This window comes from Lipophrys pholis (genome assembly GCF_963383615.2).
Source record: "Lipophrys pholis genome assembly, chromosome: 10".
NCBI lineage: Eukaryota > Metazoa > Chordata > Actinopteri > Blenniiformes > Blenniidae > Lipophrys > Lipophrys pholis.
Window position 1 is genome coordinate 28540358 of NC_137640.1, and position 19086 is coordinate 28559443.

General features: G+C 40.9%; 1 protein-coding gene across 1 annotated transcript in view; it reads right to left on the minus strand.

The window, feature by feature from the left end:
- Nucleotides 1–19086, minus strand: part of LOC308116208 (cyclin-dependent kinase-like 5) — a gene marked incomplete at its 3' end in the record, with an annotated part of 53772 nt that overhangs the window by 34014 nt on the left and 672 nt on the right. The window contains exons 2-3 of the mRNA XM_080474247.1: nucleotides 17591–17812; nucleotides 14641–14675 (exon numbers count right to left, since the gene is read on the minus strand). Of these exons, the coding sequence (XP_080330373.1) occupies nucleotides 14641–14675; nucleotides 17591–17654 (99 nt within the window). The 5' untranslated portion in view covers nucleotides 17655–17812. The remainder of the gene's footprint in view (nucleotides 1–14640; nucleotides 14676–17590; nucleotides 17813–19086) is intronic.

Here is a 19086-nt window from a genome sequence, read left to right on the forward strand (position 1 = left end):
CGGTTTCTTCTGCCGTGTCAGGTAACACATGGACATCCCTGTCAAAAGCTATTTCTATCCACAATGGAGTCAAGCTCACGTCTTTCCCTTTGATTTTCACGCCAATGTATTATTAGCCTGTGTTGTCACCGAGCATCAAGTGCAGCAGTCTTTCTCTTCCTTTTCCAGTCAGCTTAACTTATACTCAATATCAAGATGAACCTGTTATTTCTTTGTTGCAGCTAGAAAACTCTGGGTACATTGCTACCTTAGCTATTACCTTACCTTTAATTAGAAGCAGTAAATCTTATGTGCAGCTCTTAGAACACAACCGTACCTTCTACATTACCGCTTCTGCATGAATGGAGGACAACACCCGAAATTAGCTTGACTTCAATATTCAAAACTGTAACCTTACAGCAGAGACTTACATTTACTTACTTACACACGTCGTTATTCAATTTTATTCTATTAGGTGTTTTATTGCTCTTTTCATTTGAATCCCCACAGCGAACACATTTCTGGAAAACTTTGAAAGAGAATTTCAACAAACCTACTGACTTTCTGTCCAGACTGAAGTATTTATTGCTTCATCGTTCACAGTTCAAACCTTCTTTGTCCTACTTCTTAGAACTAAATAGTTCACCTTATTTGTTTGCAGAAACTGGCCCAGAGTGTGGTGATAACTGGTGACCCGATCAAATATGTGAACAACACGGGGTTGTTCCTCGGCGATCCTACCACAAGTTGTGAAGAGTTAACCCTAATTAACAGCAGGTATGGCTATGGCCAGCGTGTGGAGTGATACGCTGCCACTCTAAATAGTGCTCCTGTTCCCACAAGAGACTTTTCAGGCTCGTCCCAGAAGCAGCAGAGTACATGAGCAAACTATTTTTGTCAAGCTGTGCAGAGAAGATCAAACAAGACAGGAAGTACCCACATGGAAACCTTACTTTTCTATTGCTGGGGAGAAGATGTTGGGGATTCTGCCCTCGATCGGACCGTCAGATCGTCTTCTGGGATTACCAAAACCTGTTGCCATCAGATCCGGGTGTGTGGGCGGTGCAACTGCACATCCCGACACAACCGTTTAAAAAACAGCCGTTGATGACTTGTTGATTTTGTTGTTTTATGTAATTTTTTCATGAGTTATGTGCTTTTCTGCCCAAACCTTCTCGCCTGTTTCCACCATGTATGACATGATGTTTACTCAATGACGAGAAAAACTGACAAATATTTTGAAAGTGAAGGGATTTAGTCTGATTATGTTGATGTTGGGTAACAGGGACCTGCCAGGTGGATCAGCTGAAGACGATGGGATTCACAATACAGACGCATTGGGTTCATTTGCCATGCGAGCATTTTCAGTCTATTGAGAGTCTAGTGTCCAGTTCTCTTTAAATGTCAATCGTTACCTCATGTCAGTCTGTAATAAGTAGGTGAGTTGTGTAAAATTGATTTGATAGCAGAGACAAAAAATAAGTTAGTTTACCAAGTGTAATTTGAAGTTCTGTTTTGATGTGAAATGTTTCCATCAAATTCCTGATTTCTCACAGCGACGAAGATAACTCATAATAATTTGAAGCAATGACTACATGCTGTGAAGATAAAGAGACCTTTTGAAGGTTTATTTTTATTTAACATTTATCTACTTTTTCTTTTATTGTGTGTAGACAGTTTCTCAGTGATGCAAAAATACTTCAGGCCTGGCAATTATAGTCAGCGCTCTCTTTGAAATGCAATTACAATGTAATCAGAACACCCCCACAGCCAGAGTCAAATCTATACATCCCCTGTGATTATTGATGAAATAAGACATAAGTGCTTTAAATCTTGCTGTTACTGACTATTTATTGAGTAGGTAGAGACTGTCTATGTTTTATTGCTCTGTATTTTAAGTGACCTGGGAAACCTGTTGGTCAGATGACGGGCTCGTTCAAGGCGTTGCTGGATGTTGTACACATTCCTTAGAGGTGTTCGAAGCTTAAACAAATACAGCTGCTCTGTTTACCTTCCACAGTTCACATGCTGCCACATGCTTCAGACCCCCGGGTGACCAAGTTCAGGCTTCATGCAGGATTTAAATTAGCTTCAAGGGGTGAAGACTTAAGGTATTAATTCCAACAAAGCATGGTGGAAGATCTAAAAGCAGGACATCTATGAGAGTAATGGTGAACGGACAACTCGTCCATGTGATTCCACACAACTCATCCACAACTATTTTTTCAGCATTATTGATTTGAAGGATTGGATCTCAAAGTATATTTGACACATTTGGAAGGATTATTAAGTATATTTGACACAAAGACATAAGCATTGGCTGATTTTGCTCTGGGCGAAGTGGACAGCTGCCCAGAGCGCAAACCCAACAGGGGCGCACCGTGCACCGGCTCAGATACCGTCTTCAGAAATAGGGTTTTTAGAAATGTATTTCTGAAAACAAATAGGCTGTGCAGCTGAAAAGTTAAAACACCGCTTCGTAGCTGACAGCTTTGAGTGATGCATTCAGGTGCATCACGTAAGTGCGCCCTCCGACATGTTAACGAGCTGCAGGGCTCATACAGTAGCGACGTTACATGATATATATGATTAAAATATGACTGACAGTCATTAGCGAGCTGGAACGTGCAGCGCAGCACACGGCAGTACTGAAGTTTTGGTTGTGGGTGTGGGCGGGTGGGTGTGGGGGTGGGTGTGGGTGTGGGGGTGGGGGGGTCATGTGTGCAAAGAAAACGATTCTTCGCGATAAACAAAGCCATATGATACTATACTAAATATAAATGGGCTATAAACTAGATATGAAACATATAAAATATCAATTAGATATAATATGTAAAAGTACATTGTACAGGATCCATTTTCTCTTAAAAATTCAGAAATCTCATCCATGGACGAGTCGTCCTACAATCGACAGTAAAATGACCAATGTAAAGAAACAAGTTCAAAAATGACATCAAGACCGTTGGTTGTTCTTGATCAGTCTTAAGTAATTCTCTACTACTATCCACAATAACACAAACTCCACATAACTGCATAGGGAACAGGATCTCCCATTAAAAACACGTCATGAACGTCACCAAAAGAATCTCAAACTGGGACTGTTTTTTTGTCGACTGAGGGCCACTTGTGAAAGCGCTGGCTTTGTAGCCGACGCTGAACACACAAGCCTTTTAATGTGTGTCAACGAACTCCGGGCCGCACTGAAGAGAGAAAGGGAGGCTTCGACTCACAGTACTGATATTCCCAGTTTTGTCAACAGTGTGACTCAACAAACACAAGTTTAAAGTGTAACTTTGTCAAAACACTGATTCAACACACACACACACACACACACACACACACACACACACACACACACACACACACACACACACACACACACACACACACACACACACACACACACACACACACACACACACGGAGCACAAAGCATTAATGGATCTGCGCTCTAACATTGTCAATAACGACGTCACCAGATTTACATGGAACGATAAGTTACCTCTCTGCACTGAGATGTGGCGCTGTGTTAGCTCACAACGCAGAAACTAAAAGCTAAGAAGTTGCTAACTAATCATAACATATACATGCAATTAACTAGTGGTGAAACTTCAGACAATAGTGAAAGAATTTTGAATAATGATTTATAAATCAAAGGTCGGGAGGAGATTCAGTTTAATTCTGCAGTTACTTCAAATGAGTTGTGAATTCATGCAGTTACTGAGTTTATTCCACGTTTACATTTGTTCACCACATGAAGTGACGCATGTTTTTTGAGATTTAAGGGTCGTCCCCTTTGAGCTGGTGCATTAACTTTCACTTCCACATAAGTTTTTCACAATTGTGTGAGAAATCATATTTGAGAATATTTCAACCTAGTTATTTTATAACAATGGAATATTCTGTGGTGTGACAAACTCGTAAAGTTGTTACTCCTTCATTGAACTCTTTCTTTCTTTTTCTCAACTTGTGTCTTTAGAATAACCAGATTAAAAGTTTTCATCAACTAACAATGACTCTGCAAGTATAGTTAGTGCTCCTGCCTCACAACAAGCGGTAGTGTGCGTGGGTTTCCTCCGGTTCTCTGGTTTCCTCCTGCAGTCCAAAAACACGCCTGTGAGTTTAACTGGTGACCTTAAATTGCCATGAGGTGGGAATTTGAGAGCGTGCGTGGCTTTCTATCTCTGTGGTGAATCCTGCTCTGGACCATAGTAAGCTGGGATCGGCTCCAGCACCCGACAACCCTGCACAGGATAAAGTGGTGCAGAAGATGGATGGATGGATCATCAGTATATTCTATCAGAAATTGCCTATTGATCCAGAGCAACTGCTGCAGAGCGTTCCAACTATAATTGGTTGTGCTTGTATTCATTCCTCCTAATTACTTACTGCCACATGATGAGCCATGCCCAAAACTGAAACAAATACAATCCTATTTTCAGAAATATGTTTTAATTTGAATCCTGTTAAGTACTATGACGTCCTCCATGTTCCACCAGTGTGATCAAGGCTCTTAGGCCCCGTTTACGCGACAACGAATACAAGAGTATCCGCAAAACTTTCTCCACTTTTGGGGGGTCCGTTTACACGACACCGGTGAGCAGGTCCAGTGGATCCACAAAGTTTTTATATCGGCTTCCAAAGTGGAAAGATTCTTTCACGATCGCTAATCCCTCCTGCAGAGACTGATGGAGGCTACAGAGCCTGTTACTGCACATCTCTCCCTCCCTCCTGTCCATCCAGTTGTAAACAAACATGGCGGCCGCCGTAGTGGTACGACCCGCGGTCCATATTCTAGTTTTATGGTCCAGATCAGTAGTTTTAAGGTTGAGACTCTCCCCTGATAACATCCAATCAGTCCATACGGATGTCGGGTTCTCTCCATTTTTTTCTGGTTTATAACGTATTATTCTCTGCACACGTCTCTGTGGTTTCATTACTGAAACAAGCAACAGCGCCCTCCCATGGCCGGGCATACTAACAACATCCCTGTAAGTGTGTCTGCTGCTGCAGTGCAAACACACTCTTCTTTTTTCAGGATTAGGTGTCACGTGAAACGTTGTCGCGTAAACCGGGCCTTAATTAGGTTACAGTAAATTTACATAATTCATGGGGTTTCGTCAAGCTTCAGCGGGCAGGAGAAGAAGTCCTGGAGCTCGTTTGTAGCTCACATGGCAAAAAGTGAAGAAGAGGCTGCAGCGTCTTTGAACCTGCTTGATTCAGTGAGCCCCCTCATTTCCTGTTAGCATACCACAACAAAAAGCTATAGCCGTAACAGAAAGTAGGCAAAATATGTTTTATTTGGTTATTTATTTACACGGACAACAAATAATTAAAAGATGAGCCAGAGCCACAAACGACAAGCTGCTTCCCTATGAGTTCAACTTGTTTGACAAACAGTACTTTACAGTTCTGATGTTAGGACTCTTATGTTTTTAATCAAAAAAGGTGTGAAAACTATTGGAATTGCAGTAAGGATGAAAACTATATCTGGAAGTTATATAAGTTATGTATACAGTTATATTTCTATAGTTCATAGCTTGAATGACTGAAGCTAAAGTCTCACAGTGGGATTTACACAAGATGTATAGTGGTTGAAGATGGTTACCATGAAACAAGAAAGTAAAGCACATTCTATAACAGTGGTTCCAACTAGATTATCTCTGAGAAAGACCACAATGTCCATTCAGGCTTTTGATTTACAAAAGTAACACAGCGAGGCTAAACGCTGGCAAATATATTCACTCTCAGCCCTACAAATGCCAGAACCTTCCACATGAGCACAGGCACATAGAAAGAATGTTTTGTATAGATTTCAAGAAGCAAAATCTAAATAGTACATTTGTTGATTGAAATGTGGCAGAGAATCCTGGAAAAACAGTGCCCCCTATTGAACAATTATTATTATTTGCAAAAATTTTTTAGGTTGACCTAGATGAGTTTCTGGTCCAGCAGCGGTGCAGCAGCATGGGTGAACAAGGCACTCGCACTGAGGTGGGTCTGCTGCCGTGTGATTATTGTGTGAGCACAAACCACCTGGAGCAAAACCCAGCGTCAAAGCCTTATTGACATTTGGTTCGATAACTTTATATGCACGCAATATCAACAACAATATTGGAGCACATGCTGGGTTTAGTAAATGCCACATAGCAAGGAGCTTTAATTGCTCTGTGTAGGAGTGCCACATAAAAGCTGAAAATATTACTGTGGAATGTTGGAAAGTGCATGAAGGGCCTGGTAAAATGGAAAGAGTGATTCCCCAAAACTACACAAAGCATGTCGTCATGCTTATAGTCACAATGCTACGTAAGCTGGCTAAGCATTTGGACCAGTGAGTAAAGAAGGGGTTAATGCAGACTCGACTAAGGCTCCGTCCACACCAGCCAAAACGATCTTTTTTCTCCCCGTCGTTCTCAAAAAGATTTTCCTCCACACGTCACTACGAGCACGACTCAAAACGATTGCTGTACATATGCCAGGCCCTTAGGTGGCGCTGTAACTTTGCCATAGAAATACGCCAACATCTGGCCTTATTAAAGCGACTAGCATCAGTAGCTCCTGCAGCGCCACCTGGAGCAGGTCGTCCGCCATGTTGTTGTTAAGTGACGTCGCGGGTTTATCGGGTCGAGAGGTGGGGCGATGACATCACTGTTTGGCAAATGTGCACCCTGTCCGTCGACACCTTGAAGCCGAGGCGGCGCTTAAAAATGTCCCCACTCTGGAACCAGTTTTCATTAAAACCTGTTTTTGGGCTCCTGAAACAACGTGAGACTGATTGACCAAAAACGGTGCGTTTACATGAAGCTGTGTTTTCTTCTTTTACTAAAAAGGAAAAAAATCCAATGACTAACATTTTGGTGCAGACAATTGCACATTTTGGTCCATATAAACAGGTGTGAAGGCATTTTCATTCTCTGTTTTACAGCTATATAAATCTCAATAAGTGGTTTTATTGGGGCTTTGAAGAATTACTTTAGCATACAGAATCAATAAAACCCTCCATTACAATGATTGACTGCAGATTCGATTAACAATAATGTTTCACTGTACCATCGGTTCTTGTACACTCTTAGCATTAACGTTATAGTAGATCAGAGAAACATGACAATGATTATCATCAGAAGCTGAAAGTAGCCCAACTTTAAGCAAACACAACTGATTGGTTGACATGTTCTCTGACAAGTGAAAAAGGATTGAGATTGCCAAATGGGGTTTGTGACCAACCTTCCAACATTAAGCTTCTTATGAAGTCTAACCTCCCCATCTGTAGGTCCCCACCTGCCTATATGGACAGAACAATTGGTAAAAAGCATGAGTCTGTTAGCGTTAGCACTGTCCAATGCTGTTGTCTCGCCTGGGGAACAGCAATAGAGGAAGACCGAATGATTAACATTAGCATACATCCACACCCCTTGAATTAAGAATGGGGCGGCACGGCTTGGTTGGTAGAGCGGTCGTCTCCCAATCGGAAGGTTGCCAAAGAGTCCTTGGCCAAGACACTGAACCCCAAACTGCCTGTGTGAATGCAGTGAGTGAGTGAGTGGTTGGTGGTGGTTGGAGGGGCTGATGGCGCAAAATGGCAGCCTCTCTTCTGTCAGTCTGCCCCAGGGCAGCTGTGGTTACATGTGTAGTTTACCACCATCCAGTATGGAGTGAACGAATAATGCAATGTAAAGCGTCTTTGAGTGCCAAGAAAAGTGTGAAAACCTCTTGGCATGTCAGGTTTATTTCAGTTGGTGTTTGATTATAAATCAGTTTTTTTTCATGAACTAATAAAACCCACGATATTGAGAATCCTCCAAAAACCAATTTTATTCACCATACAGTTAGCTTCAGCTGAACTTAATGAGTGAATCAGTGTTAAGACGGAACCGCACTTTGGCAAGGTTGGCAGATAATCGCAGATTTAGAGACGTATGATCCTGGGAAGGAACTGCACAGGGAGAACATGCACACTCCCCAGAGAAAAGCCCAACTGTCTGTAATAGAACCATGGATATTCTAGCTGTGAATTAAGAGTATGTGTCGCTATACTGACTGACCCACCAAGTAACTAGTCGCTCTAAATAACTACTGCTTTTCAAAGAATGAACGGATAATCAACAATGAATGGCACAAAACTGCTTATCATGGCTGAACACTTCTCAAGTTCAACGAGATCCAGAAATAAGACTCTAACACGGTCTGTGTCAGAAGGTTTCAGTCTGAGCCACTTCCAGTCAGTCCAGGCGACGCTCCTGTCTAATCCTGTAAAGCAGATGTGGGTTATGCACACAGCAAACCACCGGCTTTTTAAATAGGTTCACACAAATCTGGAGAAAGCGATGAATGCACATTTGTCTATTTCTATCCTTTCTATATTTGGCCACACATCTTCCTGGACTTAATTATTCTGGTTAAATACATGCATTGTATAAACCAAATTTAAGGGGCGTGCTCTCGTGGAGTAAGTGTGCTCTGTCACCACCAGCAGCTGCAGTTCCATATAAATGCAGCCATTTTCTCCGTCCAGCACACTGTCGTCGCAGCACCGTCCGACTACTCTGCTGTGTAGGAGTCCACACAGGCATTGAGCATTCAGTGTGCAAGGAGTGCTTGTTTGACGTTGTGCCAGCGTCCGTGTGTATGCACACATCATTATGCAGCATAGATCTGAGTTATCCTTTAGAAAAAACAACATGTCAGTTCATTCACACTAACAATACAATATTTTCCAGATGGCGTTAGTCCACATTGATCTGCAGCCAGATAATTCGTCCTCCTGTGCTTTGACACGTCAGCATTAAAGTCACCAACAGATAACCCGTCAAAAGTGCAACATTATTGTATTTCCAGGCAGTGTGAGGGAAAATGTCTCATTATTGGAGGATTGTCTATGTGTCATAGACTAGAGAAGTTTATAAACATTAAATGAGCTGGTTAAAAACACATTAGAAAACAGTTGTGTATAGTCAAGTCGTATCAGCTAATGGAGACACAGCTAATGAACAATAATAGAACATTTTTTCAAATTGCCTGCAGTAAGATACTATCCAGCACATTAGTGAGGAATAATAGACGCAGACCCCCCACAACCACTTCAGACCCATTAGTGTCGTAAAATCTCCCACGACCAAGACTCTACAACATTTCCCTTTTGCCAGCTCAGACGTGGCTGATGTTCGGGGCCCTTTAGGGCAGTAGTTTTTACAAAGCTCTCGTGTTTTTTCAGATTTAATGGCTGAGCGTTTTGTCATAATCAGTATCTGAAAACCAAGCATAATAATACTTATTTCAGGAAACAAGCAGATGAGGGTTGAAGACAGAAAATATGGACTTTGAGGGAGAAAAAAGAACATTTTCTATAAATTGTGTGGACATTTGTAATGTGTTGTCTTTTATGTTTAGTTTTTTTTTTAAAGCTCCCATCACACCTGCACTTTTAAGTGAACACTTATACAGCACTACTTTATTAGGTAGTATATGTCATGTTGTGTCATGCTGCACGCTCCTAATCGAGTGTATTTATGTAAGTTGTGTTGTATCAGTGGAGACACTGCCATTAGCAGCTGCCTTGGCCTGTGATCAATCAGTCTGAATAATGAAGCGCAGTAATTACAGCCTGTTATTCCGGCTTACACCAGGGCTATCTGCTTGTTCTTCACTTCTGACTGCCTGCCCCACATCGTTGCCTTCTACATGTGACTGGCAATAGAAACCAAGCTAATAGATACACCGACTGGAACAGAACATTGCAGTACTAAGAATTATAATAAAGACAATAGCAGAACATGAAAGAACATTCATATTTCTGATGAGCTGGGCTGAGAAAGTGTTTTGTCTCGTTGCTGCAGATGTCTGTAAGTAGGAGGTAGTTTGTCTGTCTTATTCTTGCTGGATTGCTGTCAATTCCTGGCACAGCCTCTTCCTTAAATGGACTGAGATGACAAGGCTATTACTGCAGTGTGGGTCGTCGGCTTTTCAGAGGAAGGCTTTTTTTTGGTTTTTGTTGGTCTTTTTTGATTTCCTTTTTCTTATGCTTAAAAAACACGGTATGAGGACGACCTATCAGAGCCACTCTTACGTGAATGAAAACAAACGTAGTGGAAGAATTTAAATAGACTCATCTGTTATCTTTTCAAGCTGATCTTACTGCCAGTTGATCCTGAACGTGGAACAAAAGACTAAAACCAATCATCCAGCGCTCTGTTGCAGCTTCTTAGTCATTCTTGCAATGCAGCTGATGTGGGGACAAACACTGTGCTGATCAGATGTGTAAAATCAAACCTCCTTTCAATCCCAACAGCTGGAATACAGCTGAGGTTTAAAGGACTGCGTGTCTTTGTTCTCTTTATCTGTCAAGCAAACACCACCCTCTGATCTGCAATGCGATGGCCTCAAGTGATAAGAATGTGTGTTGCAATTCTGTTGTCCTGGTCAATAAATTCCACAAAAATCAACTGTGTAAACTGTATCTTCATCACTCACACGCCTGTGGTTTTAGTCTCAAGTCCATCACTTCCTACCTACTGAAGAAAGTGGGTCATGAGTGTTAGGATTGAAAATCAGCTGGTTTGGAGGAAACGGACACACATTTTCCACCAGAAGCATCAGCGAACGCTTTAATTTTCCCGGCTTGGACAGCAACAAATAAAGCAGACAATTGGTGTCTGGTGTGAAAAACTATTCAAGTCTAGTGAAAGATGCCATGACTTGCTGTAGCAGCCCCAGTAAAAAGCCAGCGGCTGACGCTTCTTATGAACGCAAGTTATGCAACTGTTATTGGATTCTTCTGAGCCATGGATCAAACCACGAGGGATGGATGGATGGATGGATGGATGGATGGATGGATCCAATTCTCTCACTCACTTGGTATATTGACCTTCAAATTGGTTTTGTTGTAAACAAACTTAGATTAACTTTGTTTATTCCCAACTAGTTAATCATCTGCTGGATGCTGGATGTTCTCTGGGTCTCCACATCTGCATGAGACACAGCTGGATTTAACTGGACAATGAGAGTCAAACCAGCTGTGACATGGATCAAACCTGGGAGCTCCAAATGTCTGTAGTAAAACTAATCGTATTCCAAACTACCAGAAGTTTTCAAAATGTCACAGTCTGTTGGTTACAGATCTTCTTTTTTTTTTAACTGTGTTTCTTTTGCCTTTATGTAAGTTGTTACAGGGAGCGATTAAAATCTCACTGAAGGCGAGTTTACTCAGCAAACACATCACTAGTCCTGTGAGTTGTGGATGGCTGTGCAATTACAAAGTCACTCTTTGGACCAGCAGGGCCTTCTCAGCTCAGACACCAGACATTCAGGAGGCACCAGAACTTTAGTGAAGCTGCTCGGAGAACATCTCCGCAGTGTGCTCTGCTGGTAGAGGGTTTTGTTTTCAGTGTCACAGCCGCACCACACTTTGACCAAAAACTCTGCTTTGTCTACTTTTTTTCATCTATCAAACGCAGTCGTGTTGAATGAAGCTCTGATGCATCCATCTCTTCAAATGCTGCTACTGCAGGTATCACAAGGGCTTGTTGGACAGTTTTTGCTTTCTACTTTAAAATATTTTCACCTTTTGTTACTTTCCACATAATATTTAAATATGTACAGTGGTTGATAGAACTATATATTTGTTCACAACGCCTGTTGAATAACATAAATGGAGTTCCCATTTCTGGACATGCATATACAGAAATAATCATTCTCTAATCATTTTCTCTACAAAACAATGTAATTACATTACACTTCTGAATAAGATGCCAAATGACTTTTCATTAGTCTGGACTTGTGCATGTGTAATGACAATAAATTTGAATCCCAAAGCTAAAGCTGCTTTAGTGAGGTTGTTAAGCGGCTCAATTTAAGGGCTGAGCTGATCATTTAAAATACAACACTGTTGATCCAGTCAGGACATGCCTATTTGATGTTTCACTATTGTGTTTGTAAATGTGTGATACTCAAATAAGGAAGTCATTCCTCGATAAACGTCACTCTTTACAAAATACAGTGTTTGTTTGATTCTATACAGACACAATTATTGGAGCAACTGGAGTTAAATATTGCAGCTCAACATTATTCCCTCAGAGAAATTACAATCGATATATAACAAATCTAATGATAAAGAGGAACAGTTGTGGTCACTAGCAAGTCGAACAAATGTACACAATCCTTTCAAAATGTCTCCCCTGGTCAGAGACGGACCAACAGTCAAGGCACAAGAAACATCACCCCGTAATGACAAAAAGTGAAGTAATCACTTTTGCTGACATAAAGATGAACACACACAACAACTCCCTAAAGATTTGTACTTAAGTAAAGAAAACATTCTGAACTCTGCTGATGATTGGTGGCCAAACATAAACAAAAGTCCGCTTTGGATAGACATTGGATAGAAACACCAGCGGTTGGTCTCATTTTCCCAACTTGGTTAATAACAAATGAGTGTCACTGAAGCGGTGTCAGAATAAAAAGAAAAAACAGCAGCATGTCCAGAAAGAATTTTGTTGACAGATTGCCATGAAAGATGCTTTTGGTTCACTGAATGGAAAAAGAGAGAAAACGTCTGTAAAATGGATTTAATGTGTGCGAGAGGAGGTGAAGCTATGTCTTTGAAACTGTTGACAATAAAAAGAGAACTGAAATATTTACGGCACCTATTTTTGTAATTCACCGCTTTTTATTAAAGGGGTCATATTATCCAGTTTTTCAACACTTTCACATGAGTCTTGTTCGTCCAAAAACATTTTATTCAAAGTTTATTGACCCAAATCCAGCTTCTCCTCCATTTGAATATTAGATCATAGGCGCTACATTCAGAATCTGCTGTGTCTGTGTGAGCTGGACTGGCTCCGCCCACACATGCCCATCTTGGGAAGAGGAAGAAGTACTTCCTCTCGTGGTGCCATGTGCCAGAGCAGAGCTGCCTAACTGTGGGAGGAGTCAAAGGGAGGAGCCTACCTTGATTGGGATTGGCTAAACCCCCGATGACACTATATAGGGTTTGATTTCTGATTGGCTGTTTGGAGCAACATACTTTTTAAAAAGTGAAACAAGCCAGAGAGAGAAAGGACAGACTGTCTTCACTTCTGGGGCATCAGTCCAGGTATGAGGACGATTATTACCGTTGGAAAACCTTTAGATAGTGAATTTTAAATAATATGACCAGATTGAACACAACACAGACTGTCTGCGACTAGTCTTATATAGTACATTTTGACATTTCTTGTGTCAAGGAAGCGATTACATGACTAATATCAAGGAGGCACATTTTTTTCTGTGAACACAATTTTTGTGAATTTCACAATTTACTAGTTAAGAAAACATATAAAGCCACAATGATTACTCGCTTCCTTGTTTAAAAGGAAAATCAGCAACAAATTACGCTTTTTTAAATTAAATAAACTAGTGCTGTCAAAAATAATGCTTTAATTTAATTAACTGATATGAAACGTTTAATTCGTGAAATTTGTTTACGTAATTAACGTAGTTTTGTTTTTGTTTTGTTTTTTACCCCCTTACCGGAGCAGTATGTGCAGCGTTTATGGGCGCAGCATCGTGACTCCAGAGCAGCACAATACCGAGTGGAATAATATTAAGGCCGAAAGTTTCACTTTAAAAGTTCCCTGACAGCTGATTGAGAAAGTGAAAGTCATTATCTTTACTTTATAAAACTGAATTTAACGACCACAGAAGTAATTCTGCAGCAAAACAGCAGGTTGCCATGTTGGCTGACCAGGAGCCACCAAACTACTAATGCTGGAGGAAGTACTTGCAGGTAAAATATTAATTTCTCCTCTTTCTCTCTTTCCCTGGCTCTCCTCTATATTGTGTGTGTGTGTGTGTGTTTGTTTGTAGAAATATTCAAATTCTCAAAGTGGTGGACCTGCACTCTAACAAAACCCAGACTTATGTTAGATGTTTATTAATTAATTTATTCATGTTTTTATTATTTTGCTGGTCTTGGAGAGAAACAGTTTCACCAAACGCTAAAAGGACGTTAGAAAAATAGTCTTTGAATTTAAATATAGTCTCTGCCTGTTGAGTCGACAATAATTCCATGGTTTTCCCTGAATAAATATCAATTACAAGCTTCAGTCTTCAGTAGAAATTCAATGCAATTAATCGCAATTAATTACAGAAAATGGTGCAATAAATTTGTTAAATTTTTTTAATCGATTGACAGCACTAAAATAAACACAAGAAATGTCAAAATGTACTATATAAGACTAGTCGCAGACAGTCTGTGTTGTGTTCAATCTGTTCATAAAGTAGATACTTCTCTAGTTGTTGTCAAGAGCAAATGTGACTGTGGTGTTCATCATGTCATCGAGCTTAGCCAGGGCCTGTTGCTGCTCTTTTTGTACAAAGTGGAGGACAAGAGTGGACTATGGACTCATTGATTAGGTATGCTTCATTTTTCAACTGAAATTGTACATATTGTGCCTCATTAACGTTGATAATAATCTGTATACCATTCTCCCTCTTTTCTAAGTGCATGGATAAATTCTGTATATGAACAAATGGGAAATGAGATATGACCGCCATCAGCCACAGATAATGATGACAATAACAAAATAAAATGATTCCAACTTTTTTTTTTTTTTTGAAACCTTTGTTTGCTTTCTGGTTTAAGTTTTTTTTTTAATATAAAATACACAATATAAAGCATTCATTTACCTTGTGTCGGCACTTCAGAACAACACCATAGGCACCTGAAACAGAACCAAAACACACAATTAACTAAGGTTTGAGCCTTATGGTTGTAAATAAACAAAGATTAAGTGCATTTTGGTCAATTGTCATTATGACCTGACGTGAGCTTACCAACAATGTTAACAAGTAAAATAATAATAATAAAAAAAATTAAATCCTGAGTCTTACTTATTGTTAAAAAGCAATGTCAGATTTCCAGGGCTTCTACTAAACTTATCTGAATTTAGGAAAAACATCCTTCCGCTATAAAAAGACGGGTGGCTCAGAAAGTAGGACACAAGTGTTCAACCCTAGGTCTGATGTTATCGACCCTGGCAGCCACACACACACACACACACACACACACACACACACACACACACACACACACACACACACACACACACACACACACACACACACACACACACACACACACACACACATACACACACACACACACACTCTTGGACAGAGTCACCGTCTGATAAATGGATGTGCGCTCCTTCACAGACACAGCAGATACGAGAAGTGATCTATGCTCTCTAAAACAATATTTATCTGATTTAAATATTTAAAAGGGGACTCTTTAATATTTAGCAATTTTACAGCCGGCTGCATGCCCTTTACAGGACTGCCAATGCTTTTAGAATTGCGTATTAGCTTAAAATATCAATTTTAATTATTCCAAGAATCAACTGGAAGAAACTCTAATTAATAATTGATAGAATATTTCGATGCTTCTTGATGTTGTGGTTGCAAACAAGGACTGCCGCTTGTCTGTGGAGTCTAGATTTGATTTTGTGTTGAATTTGTAAACGCTACATAAATGAATTTTGTTCCATCCATCCAGCTTCGAAAACCACCAAATTTAAAGGTCCCATATTAGACACTTTTTCAACAATTTCCCATCGATGTCATGATGAGGTCCAACAACATTGAATTAAAAGTGTATTGTCTCAAATCCAGTGAGTCAGATCTGGCAACCCTGGAAGAGACGCAGCTTTCTGTACCATGCGCTAATGTTTACGGTGGATTTATCGCTCGTTTACGGCTCGTAGAAACGCTGTTTTTCAACCAGTTTGAAGCAGAATCTGACCCAGAAGGAGATGTTCAGACTCTGCAGCTGCAGCAGGATGTTTCAGAATGATGAATTAAAAATATTGTGTGTCTGAATGTTAGTTAATTTGGTCGAATGTGTTGCTAAAGTTACAACCAAGTAGCTAACGCTAGCTCCTGCGAACTGTAAGACTAACATGGTTTTTCATATTATAATGAATTTATTCAGTTTATCGCTAATCTTTGTTAGTTTTTATTTACTTGTGCGAGCGTCAAAATGAGTATCCATTATCAGAGGGAGCAGTTATTTCCCCGCATGATGTCATGAAGGGAAAACGTCTGCTTCGCCTGTATGAGCACAAAATCACTGAAACATGGAGCAAGTGAGGGAGATGACGGACTTTCTTCACTTCTGGAGCCTCATACCCACTCTGGGGACACATATTACTGTAAGACCACCATTAGGAAGTGAATTTTGCATAACTTAGGATCTTTATACGTACAGGGGATTGGAGCCTAGTGCAGCCAACAAAGTGTAGTGTGCAGAATTCACCCGAGGCAGATCGAGAGACACAACGAAATATTTGTACATTATGTATAGGGAATTTACAATAACCATAGGGAGCACACGCAACAAAAAAGACCAGTCGGTTTAAACCAGGAGGATTAGCACTGTCCACTGTGTCATAATGCCAAACTTGAAATCAACAAAACACACAAATGGGAATTAAGAGTAATTTACTGAGTGGATTTTTAAATTCACACATTATATCGTTTCTCTGTAGGAATCGATGTTATAGGGGAATCTCCAAATGCTGTTATTATAAACAAACGCATTGACATTGATAACATTAACATGTGCTGAAACCATCAGAACAAAGTCTTCATTACAGTATTTCCTCTTTGTGAACTTGGAGCAGTTTATTACATAAGATTCAGTGTATTTTTAATTGCTGGGATGTGCCTACATTGAACACTTTCGACCTAAATCATTAACAAAATTGACTGACCTCAAGATCACTGAGGAAAAATCTATGGCGTTGGATCAAGTGGAGCGCACAGCCCCGTGAGTGCACAGGCTGGCACTGACTGGAGCTGGACTGAAAAAACTTCCACAACTTTATAGTTTAATGCGGCACTATTAGTGCTGACTTCCTACCAGGCCAACTCATCGCTGGACAGGCACTCAGCCTTTGAAACTCAGCTCAAAGTTTCCCTGTGTGCTCCAGTGACACATTATCCACACATTATAAAACTGCTTGGCCGTGGGAGTGGGGTGTAAAAACTGGGACAAGTGGGTGGCCCCACCTCAGGGCTGCTGCCACTTTATATCAACCCAGTGGCTCGAAACAAAACACATAAAAAAAAAAAAAAAAAGTCTGGAGAAGCCTTTTCAGGGGAATTTAACCATCAAATCACCCTGTCCTATTGCCACTTGTGAAACCGCCAAAACCACCACTTGACCACTCACTAAGATAACAACGCGAATGTTATTTTGCAGCTTCGAGCTCCAGATTCTCACATACAAATGTTCAATAATGAATAAATAAAATTCTGAAAATTTGTACTTGACCTTATTGAGCCACACCGATTAGCCTTTTAGTGGCCTTGCTCCACAGGAAAATTGGATGAAAACAACGAAATGATTAGTCACTCAATGTGTGTGTGTGTGTGTGTGTGTGTGTGTGTGTGTGTGTGTGTGTGTGTGTGTGTGTGTGTGTGTGTGTGTGTGTGTGTGTGCGTGTGCGTGTGCGTGTGTGTAAGCCCCTGGCTGAAGGCTCGACTTTAGAGGTGAATATTGAAACAGAATGAAAACGCAATATACAAACATTTCACTTTTTCTTTTTTCTTTTTTTTAGCAAATGAGAGCTCTCACCTTCACCCACAATCCCAAGGACTTCAAATTTATTCATTACATCACCAATGTCGGGGGTCTTCATGAAGTCATAAGGTGTGTTGTGTGACGGGCGTGGAGCTCAGGCTCTGGGGCCTCGGCGACAGGACAGCGAGAGGCGGCCAGCTGTCGGCTCCCGAGGGGCGCTCGCCCGCTGCCAGCCATCATATCCGCCACATGCCTGGTCCGGTGGCTCCTCCTCACCTGCACAGAAACGACGGGGCAAATTAAAGCACACCTATTTCACCTGCAGTGAAACTAGGAAATCTCGTCTCACTGAGAGCTACTTAGTGTGAAGATTGAAACACACAAGCTGAAGGAAGCTGAAGCTGTTTATCATCACACCTCCATTAAGACGAGTGAACTCAATAAGAAATGATGATTGAAATTATCTCCTCAGATGCTGAGTTTTCCCAATTTTTACTATCGATTCTGAGTAAATCCTGGAAAGCAATTCAACGAAATCTTTCATCAGAACTCCCTCGCCTGTCAAATACAACTCATTTTCAAACTCCCCATTTATAACACAGGCTTTGTACCATATGATCAAACTCTTAACCACCCAAGATAACCTGATCAGATCATCGGAACTATTTCCTTGACAAATCTTCTCTATTGGCACAGAAGCACGACAGTTCTAACAGGCTGCGCAGCGCTCTACATGCAGGGTGAATGGATAATCCATGTGTGATGACAGCATCATATTTCATTCCCTTTGCAATAATAAAGGTACTATACCTTTTGTAAATATTGGCTCCTTTGCAAAAGTTTCTTCCAGTATTTCCACCTTTTCGTTACAGTGAAACGCACAATGCTAAAGTGATCTGAGCCTCTCCTCTGGTTTCCGCACTCTTCAGACTTATTGAATCAGATAAGACTCCTGATACCACTTTCTCCATTTCATCCTCTCCTTGCTGGGGAGCTCAAGGACTTGCAGAGCCTTCTGCTCACGCTCGCAGTCTCCTACGACAGAACTGTGGGCAGAGGAGCAGCTCGTCACAATGCAAAAAAAAAAAAAAGAAAGAAAGACAAAAACCACAGCACCAAAATAAACTGTCTCCCAGAGTATCGCCCTCTGTGGTCCGTGCACTTCTTATCTTACTCAGCAGCTGAAGCCTCAGTACAGGTAAACTGATAGCAGCTGTGGGCAAACTTGAGGTGAACAATATGAGGCTGAACTCAGACACTTTCTCACCACTGAGAAAATGTCCTCAACCTCCTCAGTTCACCTCCTTTTTTTGTTTATCCAGGGCAGATCTAAGCCGGCTGCCCCCCCCAGGCCCAGAACTCAAAAGGCTGAGATGATCAGGAATGTGCTGGGAGTCTGTGTGGATCATATATTTCTTTTCCTTTCTCTCCCCCTCCATCAACAAAGTGACTCATGCGTGGTAATGGACTGTGTGTGGAATTCGCAGTACAGAAGCCTGCCAGCCTCTTCACATGACCACAGCACTGTTATCTACTCTGGGATGGTAGAC